The sequence below is a fragment of the Thamnophis sirtalis genome, unplaced genomic scaffold, assembly GCF_051295495.1.
Source record: "Thamnophis sirtalis isolate CommonGarterSnake01/CBP01778 unplaced genomic scaffold, rThaSir2_p1.2 scaffold_2, whole genome shotgun sequence".
Taxonomy (NCBI): Eukaryota; Metazoa; Chordata; class Lepidosauria; order Squamata; family Natricidae; genus Thamnophis; species Thamnophis sirtalis.
The window spans coordinates 50,715,265-50,733,103 of NW_028261382.1; the positions used below are offsets into that span (position 1 = coordinate 50,715,265).

At 49.6% G+C, this 17,839-nt stretch overlaps 1 protein-coding gene across 2 annotated transcripts in view; it reads left to right on the forward strand.

Annotated features, from left to right (window-relative positions):
• The first annotated feature begins 9,558 nt into the window (after positions 1-9,558).
• The window catches only part of WSCD2 (WSC domain sialate O sulfotransferase 2), a 15,166-nt gene continuing 6,885 nt past the window's right edge, over positions 9,559-17,839 (forward strand). The window contains exons 1-5 of one of the 2 annotated variants that reach the window (XM_087705441.1): positions 9,559-10,055; positions 14,628-14,742; positions 16,525-16,709; positions 16,871-16,992; positions 17,608-17,782. In XM_087705441.1, the coding sequence (XP_087561567.1) occupies positions 9,674-10,055; positions 14,628-14,742; positions 16,525-16,709; positions 16,871-16,992; positions 17,608-17,782 (979 nt within the window). In that variant the 5' untranslated portion in view covers positions 9,559-9,673. The remainder of the gene's footprint in view (positions 10,056-14,627; positions 14,743-16,524; positions 16,710-16,870; positions 16,993-17,607; positions 17,783-17,839) is intronic. The other variant, XM_087705442.1, reaches the window with a different exon arrangement.

Below are 17,839 nucleotides of genomic sequence, written 5' to 3' on the forward strand. Positions count from 1 at the left end.
TGAGTTCAGTGTTTAAACATATTGTGGGGGAAAGGCCTTTTGTAGATCAGAGTCCCCCTTCAGACAACTTCTGGGTTCCTCAGTGCCTTGTTAAATGTGGCTTGTGCACCTCGGTGTGTGTGTGTGTGTGTGTGTGTGTCAGTGGTGGGTTTCAAAAAATGTTGGGACCCTCTTCTGTAGGTGTGGCCTGCTTTCCAGGTCCACTGGTGGAACCTCCTCTAACCGGTTCGGCAGATTTGACGAACCGGTTCTACCGAATAGGTGCGAACTGGTAGGAACCCACTTCTGGTGTGTGTGTGTGTGTGTGTGTGTCTGTCTGTCTGTCTGTCTGTGTCTGTCTGTGTCTCTGTCTCTCTGTCTCTGTCTCTCTCTCTCTCTCTCTCTCTGTCTTTGGGTCTTGTTTTTCCTTCCTTCCTTCTCTGAAGCTCTTCCCCAGAATAACAGCCCCCTTTCCTTTGGTCAACGGAGGCCTTGGTGGGACAGTTTTCTTACTTTTTCCTCTCGAGGGTCTTCCAGTTTTCAAAAAAGCATTAGAGGAGAACCTTCCCTTTCTTTTTCTACCCTGCTTCCTCCAGGTTTAAGGGAAGAAAGCCAAGCAATATCACAGGCTAATATTGGCTTTGCAAGGGGTTTTTTCCCCCCCCTGTTTTATTTTTAAAAGAATCTTGAAACAAGGAAAAAGAAACAGATTTGCAAGCCTCAGTTATGGCTTTCGTGACAAAAGAGCCATAACCACCCAGGGGGAAATCAGAAACAGGCTTGGTGGGACAAGTCCTGTGGTCCTCACCACCTCTGGCTGCCCCCTTCCAGAAGGGCCCACATTCCCCCTTCTCGGCTGACAGATTTCGGTGTCTGTCAAAAAAAAACAGCTGTTCCTTTGGCATTTCTAAAAAGCGAGAAAAAACCCGATCACCTTGATCTCTTAAAAAACAACATGACAATCTGTAGCGGCGCCAAATGCATTAAATTTGCATCGAGGCGAGTCACAATTAATTAGAGGCCCGGTTAATACTTGATGCTGGCGTTTTCCTTCCTCTGCAAACAGATTGAAAGTTGGCAGCCTCCAAAGTCATCTGGGCGTTGGGGGGGTTGGCGAGCCTTTTCCTTCCAAATTTATTTATTTATTTTGGTCACCTTCCTTCTCGTTTCCGCCAGTTGCAAAACCTTCCCCGGGGGAGCAATTTAAATTTTTTGTCTGGAGGCAGTTGTGGTGGCTTTGACGTGGGGACATGGAAGGGCGGGGTTAAAATTTCCATGGTGTCAAATTCCTTTCTAATCCTGCTGGGGTTTTGTGTGGCCAAGGGCGTCCCCATCCTCCCCCCAACCCCAGACATGGGGTGGAGTGCCTAAAAAGCCCTGGGAATTGAGATCCCCTCCTTAGGCATGTTGGATACGTGAAGCCTATAAAACAGGGTGGGATTTTAATCCTGTGGTTGTGTCTTTTTGTTTTTTTACTTCCTTTGAAGATGGAGCTGCTTTCTTAATTATTTCTGGGGAGGGGGAGAGAGAGGAGAGGGCTGGCAACTACCCAAAATTCACTGCCCCTTCTTGGAGGGGTGTGTGGTTCAACCCTTGCAAAACTCCGGGTCTCCTGTTGATGGAGGGAGCAGAAACGGCCTTGTGGTTTAACTGTGCAACCCCTCCTCCCACAGTGGCCTCTTCTCCCTCATTTAGAGACCCCTCCCCTTCCCCCTCCCCCCCAGGGAAACCCAAGTTTGGGCGGAGTTTATGGAAAAGGTCCCGCTGAGCCAGGAAATCCCAAAGGGTCTCTCCACTGAGCCAGGGGGCGAGGATGCCCTTCAGCATTCATCTCTCCGAAGGGAACGGACCCCTGCCCTCTCCATAAATTGCCTGGGATTATGGGAGTCTCATCCAGTAATCTGGGAGGTTGTGGAAAGGGGCTGTGTTGGATTAAAGGGTACTTAAAACGCAGAATCCGTTAGTTTTTCTAATGAGAGCGAATCCTGGTTGCATAATCAAAGTCACCCACCGCCTCTCTCTCGCTGGGTGCTTTTTTATTTTTTTTAGTTTATCAATTTCAAATATACATTCACAATTATATGATCTCATAACTGTTATTAATAATATGTATTTATAACAATTTTTCCCTACGGTTGACAATATACTTGAAGATTGCTTTTTATCATCCCATAGATCCATTTTATCTTACAACGGTCCTACTTCTTCTTCCCTCCCTCCCTCTTTCCTTCCCTCGTTTCTTCTCTCCTACTCCCCTTCCTTCCCTCCCTCCTTCCCCTTCCCTCCTTCTCTCCTTCCCTCCTTCCTTCCTTCCTTCCCTCCTTTCTTTTCTCCTTCTCTCCTTCCTTTCCCCCTTCCTTCCCTCCCTCCCTCTTTCCTTCCCTCGTTTCTTCTCTCCTACTCCCCTCCCTTCCCTCCCTCCTTCTCTCCTTCCCTCCTTCCTTCCCTCCTTTATTTTCTCCTTCTCTCCTTCCTTTCCCCCTTCCTTTCCTCCTTCCTTCCCCCTTCCTTCTCTCCTACATTCCCTCCTTCCTTCCCTCCTTCCTTCCCTCCTTTCTTCTCTCCTTTCTTCCCTCCTTCCTTCCCTCCTTTCTTCTCTCCTTCTCTCCTTCCTTCCCTCCTTCCTTCCCTCCTTGCTTCCCTCCCTCCTTCCCTCCCTCCTTCCTACCCCCTACGCTGGGTGCTTTTTGGAGGGCTGGGAGTATCTGGCAAGGCCGCCGCCTTCGAAGCTCGGTGGAGCAGCCCCAGACTCTACCTACCTTGTGTAAAGTAGACTAGAGCAGTGGTCTCCAACCTTGGCAACTTTAAGACCTGTGGACTTCAACTCCCAGAGTTCCTCAGCCAGCAAAGCTGGCTGAGGAACTCTGGGAGTTGAAGTCCACAGGTCTTAAAGTTGCCAAGGTTGGAGACCACTGGACTAGAGGACCAGTGGAGGAGAAAGTTCATCCTTCGGACTGTGGACAAAAGCTGAGCTGGCCCCTCAGCCACGCCCCGTCCTTGAAGCAAAATTCCTTTCGTTGGCTGTTCAGGGCTGCTGACATATCACCTTATGGAGGGAAGAAGGGGGCTTTCTTGAGCTGCCTGGGATCTCCTATTAAAACCTGAGACAGGCACCTCCCCAAGAAACCCCAGAACAGACGCCCCCTCTCCCCCAGGGGTGCATGAAGGAAACTCTTTTCCAGGTCTTTCTCTGTGTTCTCTGCTTGATTTCCTCTCTTCAATAACTGTCCCCATCCTGCCCTGTGCAAATGTTGGGTTTTAAGGGAGAATTCCTGTCTTTATAGCAATAGCAATAGCAGTTAGACTTATATACCGCTTCATAGGCCTTTCAGGCCTCTCTAAGCGGTTTACAGAGTCAGCATATTGCCCCCAACAACAATCCGGGTCCTCATTTCACCCACCTCGGAAGGATGGAAGGCTGAGTCAACCCTGAGCCGGTGAGATTTGAACAGCCGAACTGCAGAACGCTGAAGTAGCCTGCAGTGCTGCATTTAACCACTGCACCACCTCGGCTCTTTGGGGTGAACCAGCCAGGGCAAATCTCTGGGGGGTGCAGAAGATGGAGAAGGCCAGCAACCCTCTTTAATTGCAAACTCCTGGTCCTATAACTCACTTTTTCGCTTGTGGCCTTTTCATCTAGGGGGGCAATGAGGTGTCAGGCCTGCATCCATCTTTTCTTTTGGGTTTTTGGCCTTCCACACTTTCTATTATTCTACTATGCCTTTTTCTATTGTGGGGAAAATGGGAGGGGGAATTATACGGCGTTTGATGCTATGTAGCCATAACAACATTCTTTCTAGGAAGTCAAGGTCATCCTTTGTCTCTGTACCTCTGCGTCTGACTGGAATTGGATGGGTGGAAGCTGCCAGCGTGGCAGTGGGAGATCGGGCCATGGGATGGGCTTGTGGGTGTGTGGGGCAAGATCTTGAACTTTCAACTGGGGGGGGGGGAACCGGGAAACTTTCAGATTCGGGTTTTCCCAGATGTGCCAACATGGCTCTCTTCATAAATTGGGACTTTGAGGAATCCTTTGCCTCGGACTCTGATTTAATTTCGGATGCTATTTGGAACCCCGATTCTAGAATATTATATGAACATAATATAAGGAAACTAGATGAAAATTGCCAACAGCGATTTGGAAAGGAGGATTAGAAAAGTCTGTTATTAAATATTATGGATGTTTAGCTAGAATAGGACATAAGAATTCAGTGTTATTGGAGGATTTTAGAAATATTAAATGAAATGCCAGTATGTGGTTATGTATTAAATTTCGGTATATTTTATGATGAAGGACGTTTAAATAATTATGGTCAAACATAAATGGAGGTATAAGAGCAACATGTATAAATATTTGAGTTAAAATACTTGAGTTAATATGAATTTATCCTTGATGACTGTGGAAGAGATGCATGAAAACCTTTTGTAACCAAGTGGTACACTTTCTACAGTATGTATGTATGGCTCCCTACCCACGTTTGAAGAGGCTGAATATGCAGGAATGCCAGCCTGGGCCAGAGGAAGGGGGGAAGGGAATGAATGCCATCCTTCAGCTGATTAGGGTGTGGGGTGCCAGCACTGGGAGATTGGCAGGTGGTTCTCCATCCTTGCAGTAACTTTCCAACCCCTCCTCCTCCTCCTCCTCCTTGGCTGGGAACTCTAGCCACAATAGAGACATTGTCTTTGCTCAGTTGTGCTTCTCTTCTTTTCTCTCCCTTGTCTGAGGAATCTGGGGTTTCCACAGACGCTGGGTAGCAGACTTTGCAAAAGAGAGAGAGAGAGAGAGAGAGAAAGAGAGAGAGAGAAAGGGAGAGGGAGAGGAGACAGAAAGAGAGTGAGAGAAAGAGAGAGAGAGAAAGGGAGAGGGGGAGAGAGAGACAGAAAGAGAGTAAGAGAGAGAAAGAGAGAGAGAGAAAGGGAGAGGGAGAGGAGACAGAAAGAGAGTGAGAGAAAGAGAGAGAGAGAGAAAGGGAGAGGGGAAGAGGGAGAGGAGACAGAAAGAGAGCAAGAGAGAGAAAGAGAGAGAGAGAAAGGGAGAGGGGGAGGGAGAGAGAGAGACAGAAAGAGAGTACTTTGCAAGAGACAGAGAGAGAGAGAGAGAGAGAGGGAGGGAGGGAGGGAGAGAGAGACCACTGCTCCGAAGAGAAAGCGGGCTTGTTCTACTCCTCGCTGGTAACCGAGCAATTGAGGGACCTGAATAATTTAGTGTCCCTTGTGTTTCCTTGTCAAGCTTATTGTGACTTTACAAAACTGACCCATTAAATCCCGCTGCAGGAGAAGAGGGAAAGGCCAGGCGTGGGTTCATTATCCTGGTCTATTGTTTTTAATTTTTCCACTTTGCAATTTGGAGGCAACCCCCAGATTGAGAGGTTGGCATCGATGTGTTGGCTGCACAGAGCAAGAATAAGAGAAGGCAAGAGAAGTATTTTATTCCCCTACCAGCAACACCCTGTGTAGCCCCCTGCCCCAAATGCCCGACTGGTTTTCTTTCGGCCGGTTCTGGATTCAGCTCCTGCGGCCCCTGCCGGATGCCTTCCAGGCCTCACCTGAACGACTTCCAGAGAATCTCTCCAGGTTCTTAGGGCCTTCATTATGAAACCCTATACTCCTCGACTTACGCCCACAACTGAGCCTGACATTTCTGTTGTTAAGCAAGACATGGAAGTGAGTTTCGCCCCATCTTACAACCATACTTGCCACGGCTGTTAAGCGAATCCCTGCCTTTGTAATCCGGTTGTTAAGTGAATCTGGCTTCCCCGTGCTTGTCAGGAAGTCCTCGAAAAGGCAACCGTCGTAAATGCGAGTCTGTTGCCACGCGTCGTCATTCCGATCGGGCCTTGTGTTTCCCTACTTCTTGTTTCTATCTTGTAAGCATTTATACCATTTAGAGCCAAGGTGGCGCAGTGGTTAAATGCAGCACTGCAGGCTACTTCAGCTGACTGCAGCTCTGCAGTTCGGCTGTTCAAATCTCACCGGCTCAGGGTTGACTCAGCCTTCCATCCTTCCGAGGTGGGTGAAATGAGGACCCGGATTGTTGTTGGGGGCAATATGCTGACTCTGTAAACCGCTTAGAGAGGGCTGAAAGCCCTATGAAGCGGTATATAAGTCTAACTGCTATTGCTATCTATCTATCTATCTATCTATCTATCTATCTATCTATCTATCTATCTATCTATCTATCTATCTATCTATATCTATCTATATCTATCTCTCCCTCCCTCCCTCTCTCTATATCTATCTCTCCCTCTCTCTATATCTATCTATCTATCTATCAATCAATCAATCAATCATCTATCTATCTATCTGGGTGAAATGAGGACCCAGACTGTGGGGGCGATATGCTGACTCTGTAAACTGCTTAGAGAGGGCTGAAAGCCCTAGGAAGCGGTATATAAGTCTAACTGCTATTGCTATTGCTATTCCGTATCAAATAATATTCCGATGCAGATAATGGTTTTGGACAGGGCAACAAACACGGAATCAGGGATGGCAAAGGGGGACAGAGGCACCCAAGGACTCAGGGTGGCCGATTAGAAGTAAAAGATTAAAAAAAAAAGGCTTGTTTAAAGGAATCATTTCTCTCTCTCTCTCTTTCAAATCCCTCCCTTCCCTGGAGCCCCAGAAGGTCCACCAGCCCTCCCGTTGATTGCCATAAACGCCACACTTCAGCAACCAAGACGTGTTTGGAGAGTTATACGAGGAAGCAGAATTAAAAACATTTATTTATACTCCACGCCGTCTGCCCCGGTGATATTTTTTACTTAATCATCTCAAGGCAGATGGTAGTAGGAACATTAGAGCCCCTTAAGCGAATTGCATTCAGTCTCCCCCCCCCCTTTCTTTGCTTCTTCCTTCTTCCTGGGGTTTTGGGTCATCGTTTTCCTTGTCTCCTCCGTGGTACACGACAAAACTGCGGTCCACTAAAGCGCGCCCGATTAAACCGCGTCGCTGACGTCATCAGCAGCGCGACAAATACGACCGCGAAGAAAAAAGGGCGCTTTAAAAAGCGCTTTGAAAGCAAGCCGATTCAAGTTAAGGTAAGGGTTAGGTTAAGGGTTAGGTTTAGGGTTAGGTTTAGAGTTAGGTTAAGGCAGTGTTTCTCAACCTTGGCAACTTGAAGATGTCCGGACTTCAACTCCCAGAATTCCCCAGCCAGCATTCGCTGGCTGGGGAATTCTGGGAGTTGAAGTCCAGACATCTTCAAGTTACCAAGGTTGAGAAACACTGGGTTAAGGGTTAGGGTTAGGGTTAGGGTTAGGGTTAGGTTTAGGGTTAAGGGTTAGGTTTAGGGTTAGGGTTAGGGTTAGGGTTAGGTTTAGCGTTAGGTTTAGGGTTAGGTTAAGGGTTAGATTTAGGGTTAGGTTTAGGGTTAGGTTAAGGGTTAGGTTTAGGGTTAGGTTTAGGGTTAGGTTTAGGGTTAGGTTAAGGGTTAGGTTTAGGGTTAGGGCTAGGTTTAGCGTTAGGTTAAGGGTTAGGTTTAGGGTTAGGTTTAGGGGGGTTAGGTTTACGTTTAGGGGTTAATTTTAGCTTTAGCGTTCACAGCATGCTTTTTTCGTCATGCTGTGATGACGTCAGGTACGCGGTTTCGTCGAGCGCGCTTTAGTCAAACACGGTTTTGTGGTGGAACCGTCTCCTCTTGCAAGGAAGACCCTCACTCAGCTCTGAGAGCAGAGGGCGGCCCTGCAATGCAGCCACGGCCCTGAATCTCTCCAACCCCGAAGAAAGCAGGTGAGAGCCAAGGTTTTATCCCTGTTAGGAGATCTTGCCTCTCTCCTGGGCTCCTCACAGGATCCACCTGGTTTTAGGAGAACAAGGGCCTCTTCTGGAAGGCCACGATGGTTTGAGATCCTTAAAGTGAGCCAGGATAATAAGAAACGATACTAAATTATATCTGGCTTTGCAGAAATACCATCCCAAGGAAATATAAACTGAGTTTTCAAATAGACACCAACAATAATAGAAAAAGAAAGGGAGAGAGGAGGAGAGAATGAAAGGAAGACGGGGAAAGAAGAAAGGGGTGAGGAGAGGAGGATGGAAGGGAGAGAAAGAGAAGGAGAGAGAGTAGGAAGAGGAAGAGGAGGAGTAGGGGAGAGGGAAGGGAAGAAGGAAGGAGAAGGAGAGGAGGAAGGAAGAAAGTGGAGAAGGGAGGGAGGGAAAAAAGAAAGGGAGAGGAGGGTGGAAGGGAGAGAAAGAGAAGGAGAGAGAGGAGGAAGAGGAAGAGTAGGAGTAGGGGAGAGGGAAGGGAAGAAGGAAGGAGAAGGAGAGGAGGAAGGAAGAAAGTAGAGAAGGGAGGGAGGGAAAAAAGAAAGGGAAAGGAGAGGAGGATGGAAGGGAGAGAAAGAGAAGGAGAGAGGGTAGGAAAAGGAAGAGTAGGAGTAGGGGAGAGAGAAGGCAAGAAGGAAGGAGAAGGAGAAGAGGAAGGAAGGAAGTCAAGAAGGGAGGGAGGGAGAAAAGAAAGGGAAAATAATGTGGTGTTACAACAGGCGGAAGGGATGGTATATAAAGCAACCCAAACTATATATTATAACCTATTAAATGAAATAATAAATGTATAAGAATGACAAATGTAAAGACGAATCACAATGTATACTTAAAATGGTATGTAAGAGAATAGAAAAATTAAAATTAAAAAAAATAAGATGAGCCAGGACAAGGATGATGGGTTATTGGGGTGGTAATAGCCCAGCTTTTTTTTTTGTCTTGGAACATGGGGCTCCTGGGGAAGATCAGGATGATGGCGACATAATTGGGCAGTGGAGCATGGGCAATGTTGTCCGAGCACGTTCTTGCTTTCTGAAGCCTCCCTTGGCTGGGAGGGGGCTATGGGGCAGTGTTTGTCAACCTTGGCCACTTTCAGATATGTGGACTTCAACTCCCAGAATCCCCCAGCCAGCCGTGCTTGCGACTGGCCCCAGGAGCCAATCAGCGGTGTCCGTGTGATGATGTCATAAAGGTCCCCCCCCCCCAGCCTGTTTTTCAGCCCTTGCTCTGAGACCGACTTTTGTGAAATAGCAGCCGGGATCCGGGATCCCTCCTGGATCATGTTAACTCTCCTAAAAACTGGGGAAGAGAATGGAAACTGTAGGAATCCCGTACCCCTTCCCCATCTCCCCTTCAAGCACGGTTTGAAATCATGATGGAGGGCCCCCTTCGGTGCCTAGCTGGAAGAGAAATGTCTTGTCTGTCCTCTAATATTGTCTTTTCTGTTGATTTCTAGGTTCAGTTTTCTTCCCACCCTGGGAGAATGAGCGACAGTTGGTCCAGATGTGTCCCTGGACATTATCGGATACGTCAAGACTCCTCGGATGCGTCTCCGTTTTGGTGAATGTTGGTGAAGCTCCCTTCGGGGGCAGGTGGGCCTGCCAGGTTAAAAGCAGCAGCGGCAACTCCTGATCTCCAGGTTGACCATGATAACGTCACCGTTGGCTGCTCCGTGGCAGGAGGAGAACTAGTACAAAGAACCCATCCTTGGTTTGAAGAACTCTGCAACCTTCTCCTTTTGAATCAATGCATGGACAGGAGTCTCCAAGCTGGGCTGATTTATTGAGAGTACGGCACTGAGGGCCCAACCGTGGCACCCGTGGCCTCTCAGACGGCAGAAAGAGTGTCCTCCTCTCCGCTCAGAAGGGTTTTTTCCAAGTGCCCCCTTTGCTCGTTTCTCTACCCGGGCTCCGTGAAAATCCGTAATGAGGTTGACATGGCCAAGCTCTTGCTGAAATTCCAAAGATACTTCCGGCGGAAACCCATCCGTTTCTTCACCTTGATCGCGCTCTACCTGACGGCTGGCAGTCTGGTCTTCCTCCATGCCGGCTTCAGCGGGGAGACGAGGGTCCCGGGGGCTGCCCCCCGGCCCAGCAACGGTGCTGCGGCGGAAGGGACCGAAGCCCAGTCGTTGGGGGCGCTGCCGCTTGGCAGGGAGTTGAGAGCGATGCCGGAGTCTCTGGTCTTGGCCCGGAGGTACGGGACTTGGTTCAAGAACCCGCCGAAGGAGGCAGCTGGGCGGAGCAGAGGTGATTATGGGGAGACGTGGAGCCGGGTGCTCAAGGGGAAGAGCGCTCTTGAGAAGGAGGAAGAGAGAGGTAACGTCCCTTCGGGGAAAGAACTCGGTTCAGGATGAATTGGATGAATAGCATGCAGAGAACGGAAATTAAAACCTTCTTTTTATCCCGGGTGCTCGGAAGGTTCTCGATTTCCCTTCATTGGATTGTCTAGTTTTGGGGAAAGGCTGCTACTTAAGATCACATTGGTCTTTTTTTAAAGAAAGTTTATTTTATTCTTCTCTTTCAAATTCATTCACAAATATACACACTCTTATAATTACTTTTAACATTTATCTATTCATCGTTAATCTTTATCATTATTTTCTTGCAAACATATAGAATACAGCTTGGCTCACTTTCTTGCCACTCTATACCTCCATCTTATTACAGAGCCGAGGTGGCGCAGTGGGTAGAGTGCAGTACTGCAGGCCACTTCAGCTGACTGCTATCTGCAGTTCGGCGGTTCAAATCTCACCGGCTCAAGGTTGACTCAGCCTTCCATCCTTCCGAGGTGGGTGAAATGAGGACCCAGACTGTGGGGGCGATATGCTGACTCTGTAAACCGCTTAGAGAGGGCTGAAAGCCCCATGAAGCGGTATATAAGTCGAACTGCTATTGCTGTTGCTATTTTGCAACAACCTTGCTCCCTCTCTCTTCTCTGCCTTCTCCTTTCCTCCTCTTCTTCCTCCCTTCTTCTTCCCCTCTCTTTCCCCCTCCTCCTCTCTTCTCCTCCTTCTTCCCCTCTCTCCTTCTCTTAATTCCCCTCCCTTACTTCCCCTGCTTTACCCTTTCTTCCCTTCCTCCTCACCCTTCCTCCTCTCCATTCTGGCCCTTCCTGATTTACTTTGTCTGATGGATTCCCAGAGTGGCATTTCAGCAGCCACCAACTTATAGCTTCATACAAAATAATAATTTTTCTCTGTTACATTTTATTTCTAATAATAATTCCACTTGTATTGTTTTTTTTAACTCGTATGGTGGCATTTTAATACTGAAGATCGCATTGGTATTTTTAAGCTGCCGCGTCACACGGTGGGCTCATTCTGTTGAGCGCTTGTGTTGCTCCAGCCCAAATCCTTTCCTTGTGTCTTCACATTTTCAATGTTTTTTTCCCCATCTATTTCACACCTTTCCAGCCATTCATTCCAAAAGGCCCTCGGTTTGCTTCAGAGGTTCTCTTGGGGGGGGGGGGCTTGATCTGTTACCCACCCATCTAACAGTTGAGTCCTCCTGATCACTTTACAAGAAGGTCTTTTAGCAGCTTTGTCAGGTTTTTGAAATCAAGTTATACTGTGTTCCTGACGTACCCCTGATCTATCAACTGGGTGAATTTACTGACAGTGGTGGTGTCAGTACCTCTTCATTGGGTAATTAGGAAAGAAGACCACGAGACTCCATAGGTAGAAATCAAGTGTACTTTTATTAATTATAAATGATTAAAGGCATAGCGAAGCGAAGACTGATTATTTAGGCGCGAAAGCGATGGATATATAGAATAGCCCATTCCCCACCCCTTGGCATCCCAGTTACAGTCCAATCATAATTCTCCCAAGTGTCAGGTGTGAGATAACTTCAAAAGGCATCACGAAGATGGAATGTCGGTGCCGTTAGTCCTGGCGGGAATCTCCTACGCAGGCGTAGTCAGACAGGCAGCTGAACTCCAGAACCTTCCTCCAGCACAATGAGTAACCCCTCCCAAATACCATGCCCACCCTCCCCGTTTCATGGCAGCCAAAGCAGCAGCAAAGCAGAGGCTGACAGGTGGGTCTGGGGAGGTAAACTAGCCATCCCTTATTCTTGATCATCTGCTGCTTCCCAAAATAAATGAATTATTTCCTTGCTGTCCATCAAAGGATTGCTTAATCCTTTCTCCCGGAATCTTACCTGCTTCTGAAACCAGGTGGAATTCAAACTTCCCCTCTCGACCTCCCTCTTAAGGATGGGAACAACATTTGGACATTTTCATTGTCTCAATTCCTCATCTATTCCCACCGGAGCCTCCTAAGATTGCAGCCAGCAGGTAGACGCAGCCCGTCTAAATGATTAATCTTTATCTCTCTCTCTCCTTTTTTTTAAATATACTTCAAAGAACACAACTTTATTTCCAGGGGGGAAAAACAACAAGAAGAACAAAGCTCTTTGTCTGCCTTTGCCAAGGCAGTCCCCCTCTTAGGCATCGGGTGGGGGAGGAATAAATCACCGCATTCCCCCGCCCCCACCCCAAGAAATGTAGTAAATAAGGAAACATGGAGGCTGAGAGGAAAGATTTCTTCTGCAGAGAAGAGCCAGAGGTTCCGAGGTCTTCTGAAAGGAGGGGTGAGACTCAGCTGCTGGCCCAGCCTGGAAGGTTGCCAGTTTCACCAGCTTCGGGGGTCAAATGCTACTGGTTTGGGCCAGTAGCAAAAGGCTTCCCTTTAGCCTGCTAGGCTAAAAACGGGGTGTGTGTGTAGAAAGAAAGAAAGAAAGAAAGAAAGAAAGAAAGAAAGAAAGAAAGAAAGAAAGAAAGAAAGAAAGGAAGGAAGGAAGGAAGGAAGGAAGGAAGGAAGGAAGGAAGGAAGGAAGGAAGGAAGGAATAGCAATAGCAATTAATAGCAGTTAGACTTATATACCGCTTCATAGGGCTTTCAGCCCTCTCTAAGCGGTTTACAGAGTCAGCATATTGCCCCCAACAACAGTCTGGGTCTTCATTTCACCCACCTCGGAAGGATGGAAGGCTGAGTCAACCTTGAGCCGGTGAGATTTGAACAGCCGAACTGCAGAACTGCAGTCAGCTGAAGTGGCTGCAGTACAGCACACTTAACCACAGGAAGGAAGGAAAGAAGGAAGGAAGGAAGGAAGGGAGGGAGGGAGGGAGGGAGGGAGGGAGGGAGGGAGGGGGGCACAGCTGGACAGGCTCCCTTGGTAGACCCTGCCAGCTGGTCCTTGATTCTTCCTCCCAAAGTCCTTTTGTTTTGGCCCCCAAAGAAGCACCTGGATTTGGGGATTCCTGGTGGCTTCGTGGCCTCATCTAGGATGGTGTTGTTTTTCACAGCGAGTGGCAGGGAGGTGATGGGCCCATTCTGGAAACACTTCCAGCCAGCCTCATTAGTCTAATTTGATTTGACATTCCGAGAATTTCTAGCAGATGGCGAGGGAGATCCGATTGCCACAATTGCTTGGCAGGCCCAGCTGTATGCAAGGCATCCCCCCCTCCCCACAATTAACCTCCAGGAAGGTGTTGCTCTGCTTGGGCTGTCGGGGAAATCATCAGAACAACCTGGGGGTGTCTGTCCCGGACCACCCCCCTCTATCCTCCCTCCCTTGACTGATGCTCCACAGGGTGCAAGAGCAGAGGGGGTCCCCATTCATCCCATGCCCACCTCACCCCTCCATTCCTTTCCTTTGGCCAGGAGCCCCATCTAGATCAGGGGGAGGAGGCCTCAATGGGGAGGGGGCTGAGCAGACCTTTGCACGACCCCATGGACAGGAGTGGGTGGGCGGGAGTTGGGGGACCATCCCCAAGACTGACGTGAAAGAACTTTGCCATCAATTGCCAACCTCTTTCTCCTCCCTTCTAAATCCCAGAGTTGGGGACAGGATTTGCAGTGTCCACGCAATTGACGTTTCTTTTTTTAAAGTCAATTTCTCCCAAAAGCTAAAGCAAAAGGATAGGATGATTTGGGGCCCTCCCTTCTTCTCAGATGTCGCCTGTGGCACAAGGGGGGGGGTTGTCGCACGCTCAGCCAGATGTTCAGACTGGAGGTGGCGTTTTTAATCCACCTATGGAGTCTTTTCCCAAGGACCCGGGATGGGCAGATGTGGCGGTTTGATGGTGTCGAAGGCATCGTTGTAGGATGTCAGCTGTTCCCGTTGCAATTAACGGGTGGGGATTTTGTCAATGCCGACGGTGTTTATTATAAAGCCAGATTGTTATTATTAGAATTTGCCTTGTTAGCGCGTTGGAAAGCCGAGGGAGGAAACCCTGCTGGCTGGGGATGATGGGAGTGGTAGTTCAGCACCTCAGTCCAGTCCAGATGGATCCCTGGACTAACTTGGTCTTCTTTCAGGTTCAAGACTGAGAAATCAGAGCTGTGGAGTTTAGGCGACTCTTCCCCAGCTGTGTCGGTAACTCAGCTTGGCAAACTGAAACCCGAAGGTGGGCTGGCAGTGCCACCTCTTTCTTCCCCTTGCCGGGCCAGAAAGAGGCACACCCAACAGGTCTCCTTGTGCCAAGTCTGGCCTCGTCAATAGAAAGAGCCGTCGGGATGCAAGCGAGCGTGCTTTGAACTCCCATCCAGGCACTAGCAAAGCCAGCTTGTCACGCTGACCGAGGGCTCCCTGGCAGGCCGTGCAAATTTTGGTGGGAGGAGGGAGGCTGTGCGGGGGTTGGAGAATCCTGAAGCTTTCGGATGGGGTCTCGTAGGTCTTACAAGAATTTCTTTTTAAAGGCAGAATCTGAAAAAACAGCCTGGGAATCCTCCCCCAGGCCCAGTTAGTGCTGAGAATTGTCACTCTGGATCCCCCCCCTTTGGCCCAGATTTCCCCATGACTCCCTGACTCAAGATCTGGGGCGCGTCTGCCCCTCCCTTCCTCCCAAAGGGTGGGTTCTAACGTTTCTTCTCCTCTCACCAGCAAAGTACATCGGCTGTTATGTCGACAACACCCACCAGAGAGCCCTCCGCGGAGTATCCTTCTTTGACTACAAAAAAATGACATTGTTCCGTTGCCAGGACAACTGCGCCGAACGGTAGGGTGCAAAAAGACACCAGGACTTCATTAACTCCAGGCATCGAGTGGAGCGTTTCCTTCTTTGGGGGATTGGCAGTTCCAGGTTCCCCCTGGGACTCTTTGCCATAAGGGCAGCCGGTCCAGGTCTTGGCCAGGGACTACACTTGGACTCCTGTGGCAACGACTGCCTGGTGTTTCAGGACCAGGGAGAGTTCCCGGGGAAGGCAGGCATTGCTCTGTTCCATTTTATCAATTGTGAGGAAGGTCTTGATGCCTTGGGGGTTACCTTGTGTTGGATGGTTGGGGAGGGGGGAAGCAAAGGACATGACACCAAATGGTTGGAGCCAAATCATGCTGAATTGAGGTCATCAATTCACCTAGGAGCCAAGGTGGCGCAGTGGTTAAATGCAGCACTGCAGGCTACTGCTAGATCAGCAGGTCAGCGGTTCAAATCTCACCGGCTCAGGGTTGACTCAGCCTTCCATCCTTCCGAGGTGGGTAAAATGAGGACCCAGATTGTTGGGGGCAATATGCTGACTCTCTGTAAACCGCTTAGAGAGGCCTGAAAGGCCTATGAAGCGGTATATAAGTCTACTGCTATTGCTATTGCTATCAGGGAGACCTTTTTGTAATTGGAGGGTGGGACAGAGGAAAAGAGAAACTCTAAGAGCCCTACCCAAGACATTCCAGGTTGTCTCCTTCCCTGGAGAACATCCATGGATTTCCTTCTCCTCCAATTTCTTGACCCACAAATACTTTGCAATTCTGCTCTGGGGCAGAACTTCCTTCTCTGACTGCTCCCAGCTGGAGATTTTCCCCTTAGTTCTTGCTTCAAAAGAGAACAGCAGTGGCAAAACACACATATCACTACCCCTGTAGACAACATCGCACTATCCAGCCAGACATGCCTGTCTAGAATCCATATGGGGATGGGATCCTTTCCTTTTGGGAAATACCGTATTTTTCAGAGTATAAGACGCACCAGAGTATAAGATGCACCAAGATTTTGAAGAGGTAAATTTGAAAAAAGCTTTTGCACTCTGCAGGCCTCCCAAACCCTCTGCACGCCTCGTTTTTGTAAAAAATGGGGCATGCAGAGAGTTTGAGAGGCCCGCAAAGTGCTCCTGGGGGCTGGGGGGGGGGCAAAAATGAGCAGAAACCAGCCTGTTTTTTTGCTTGTGTTTGCCCTCCCCAGCCCCCAGGAGCACTTTGTGGGCCTCCCAAACCTTCTGCACCTCCATTTTTGCAAAAAACAGGATGCATGGGGGTTTCGGGAGACTAAAAATGCTGTATTCAGTGTATAAGACGCACCCAGATTTTCACCCTCTTTTTTGAGGGGAAAGGGTGCGTCTTATACTCCAAAAAATACGGTAGGTGTTTTTCTACCTGCCTGGAGTAAATCTTGCGATCAGGAGTCACATTTGACAAAGGCAACAAATTTGCTTTTCCCTCCCAGCTTGAGGGGAAGAGTAGAGGCCACTTTGATTCTCTCTACTTTTTGAACTTATTCCTCGTCAAGCTAATGGTTGGGGAGGCAAATGATGAGATGCAGTTAAAGCTGAAAGGTGATGAGGACAGTGCTCAGAAGCCCATCCTGGTTTGGTCCCTGTAAATCTCTGCGCAGTTGCTCAGAATCCCTCAAGTGAATTCAACTAACCCAGTTAGTGCACAATGGTGACGCGTCCCACGCCCGTCGTTCAGGACTTCAGCCGCTGTGCAAGGTCATTGTCTGGGGAGGGACGTTCGGCCTCTGCGCCTGGGGGATTCCCACATTCAGGGTTCCCACCTTCATCTGTGGCAGGGGCTACCTCTTCGCGGGGCTGGAGTTCGGGGCGGAGTGCTACTGTGGGCACAAGATCCTGGCGGCGAACGTGAGTGACTCCCAGTGCAACATGGAGTGTAAAGGAGAGAAGAGCAGCTTTTGTGGAGGACCCAACCGCCTGTCTATCTACCGCCTGGATCTGGCCCAGGAATCCACCAGGAGGTGTGAGTGCGGCCTTCGCTTCTGAGGGCCTTGGCACCGCGTCGTTCCTTGGGCGGACTGGATGGGCGGGAGGAGGAAGGGTCTTGTGCCCAGAGCATCTTTGGGATCCCTCTGTCTCTCTCTGAATTCTAGCGAAGAAACCTCCCTCTGCTTCTCTCCCCAGATGGCAGTGCCATCTTCCGCGGCTGCTTCCGACGGCCAGAGAACCTCTCCTTGGCTTTGTTGGCAAGCAGGCCTATGAAGAACATGTCTGTGGACCGGTGTGTCGACTTCTGCACAGGAAAGGTGAGCAGAAAGGGGGTCGCCTTGCGCCCCCAAAGACTGGCAGACGGACGTGGCACGAGGCCCCTGGGCTGGACCACTAGGTCCATAGGCTGCCACTCTTCCTGGGTACCAATGCAGGCTCCGTAGAGGCATCCTTTGGCCTCTTGGGTGAGGGACCATCTCATCTCTAAGGGCTGCCCGGGAGGCTAGCAGATAACACGGGCTGGGCACGGGGGGAGCCCCGCAGGGCAGTGCCCCTTCCCATGGTCTGCACGAGAGTGCCAGGACCTCTGCACCCACCCTTCCCCTTTGGTTGAGCCGAGGTGGCGCAGTGGTTAGGGTGCAGTACTGCAGGCCACTTCAGCTGACTGCTATCTGCAGTTCGGCGGTTCTAATCTCACCGGCTCAGGGTTGACTCAGCCTTCCATCCTTCCGAGGTGGGTAAAATGAGGACCCGGATTGTTGTTGGGGGCAATATGCTGACTCTGTAAACCGCTTAGAGAGGGCTGAAAGCCCTATGAAGCGGTAGATAAGTCTAACTGCTATTTCTATTGGTGGGCAGGAGCTGACCTCCGTCCTGCTCTGCTCCCGAGGCATTTGCCCCACGCCTAGCAGTGAATTCTCCCTCCCTCCTAGGAATACCCTCTGGCAGCTCTGGCTGGCACCTTCTGCCACTGCGGTTTCCCCACCACTCTTTTCTCCCTGCACGAACGAGAAGGAGAGCATCTTTGCGCCCAGAGATGCTACGGGGAGGAGTTTGAAAGCTGCGGCACTTCAGACTATTTCATTGTATACCAGACACAAGTGCAAGGTATCCGGGGGCGGCGGAGGGGCTGGGGAGGTGGGGCTGGGGGCATTCAGAAGACCT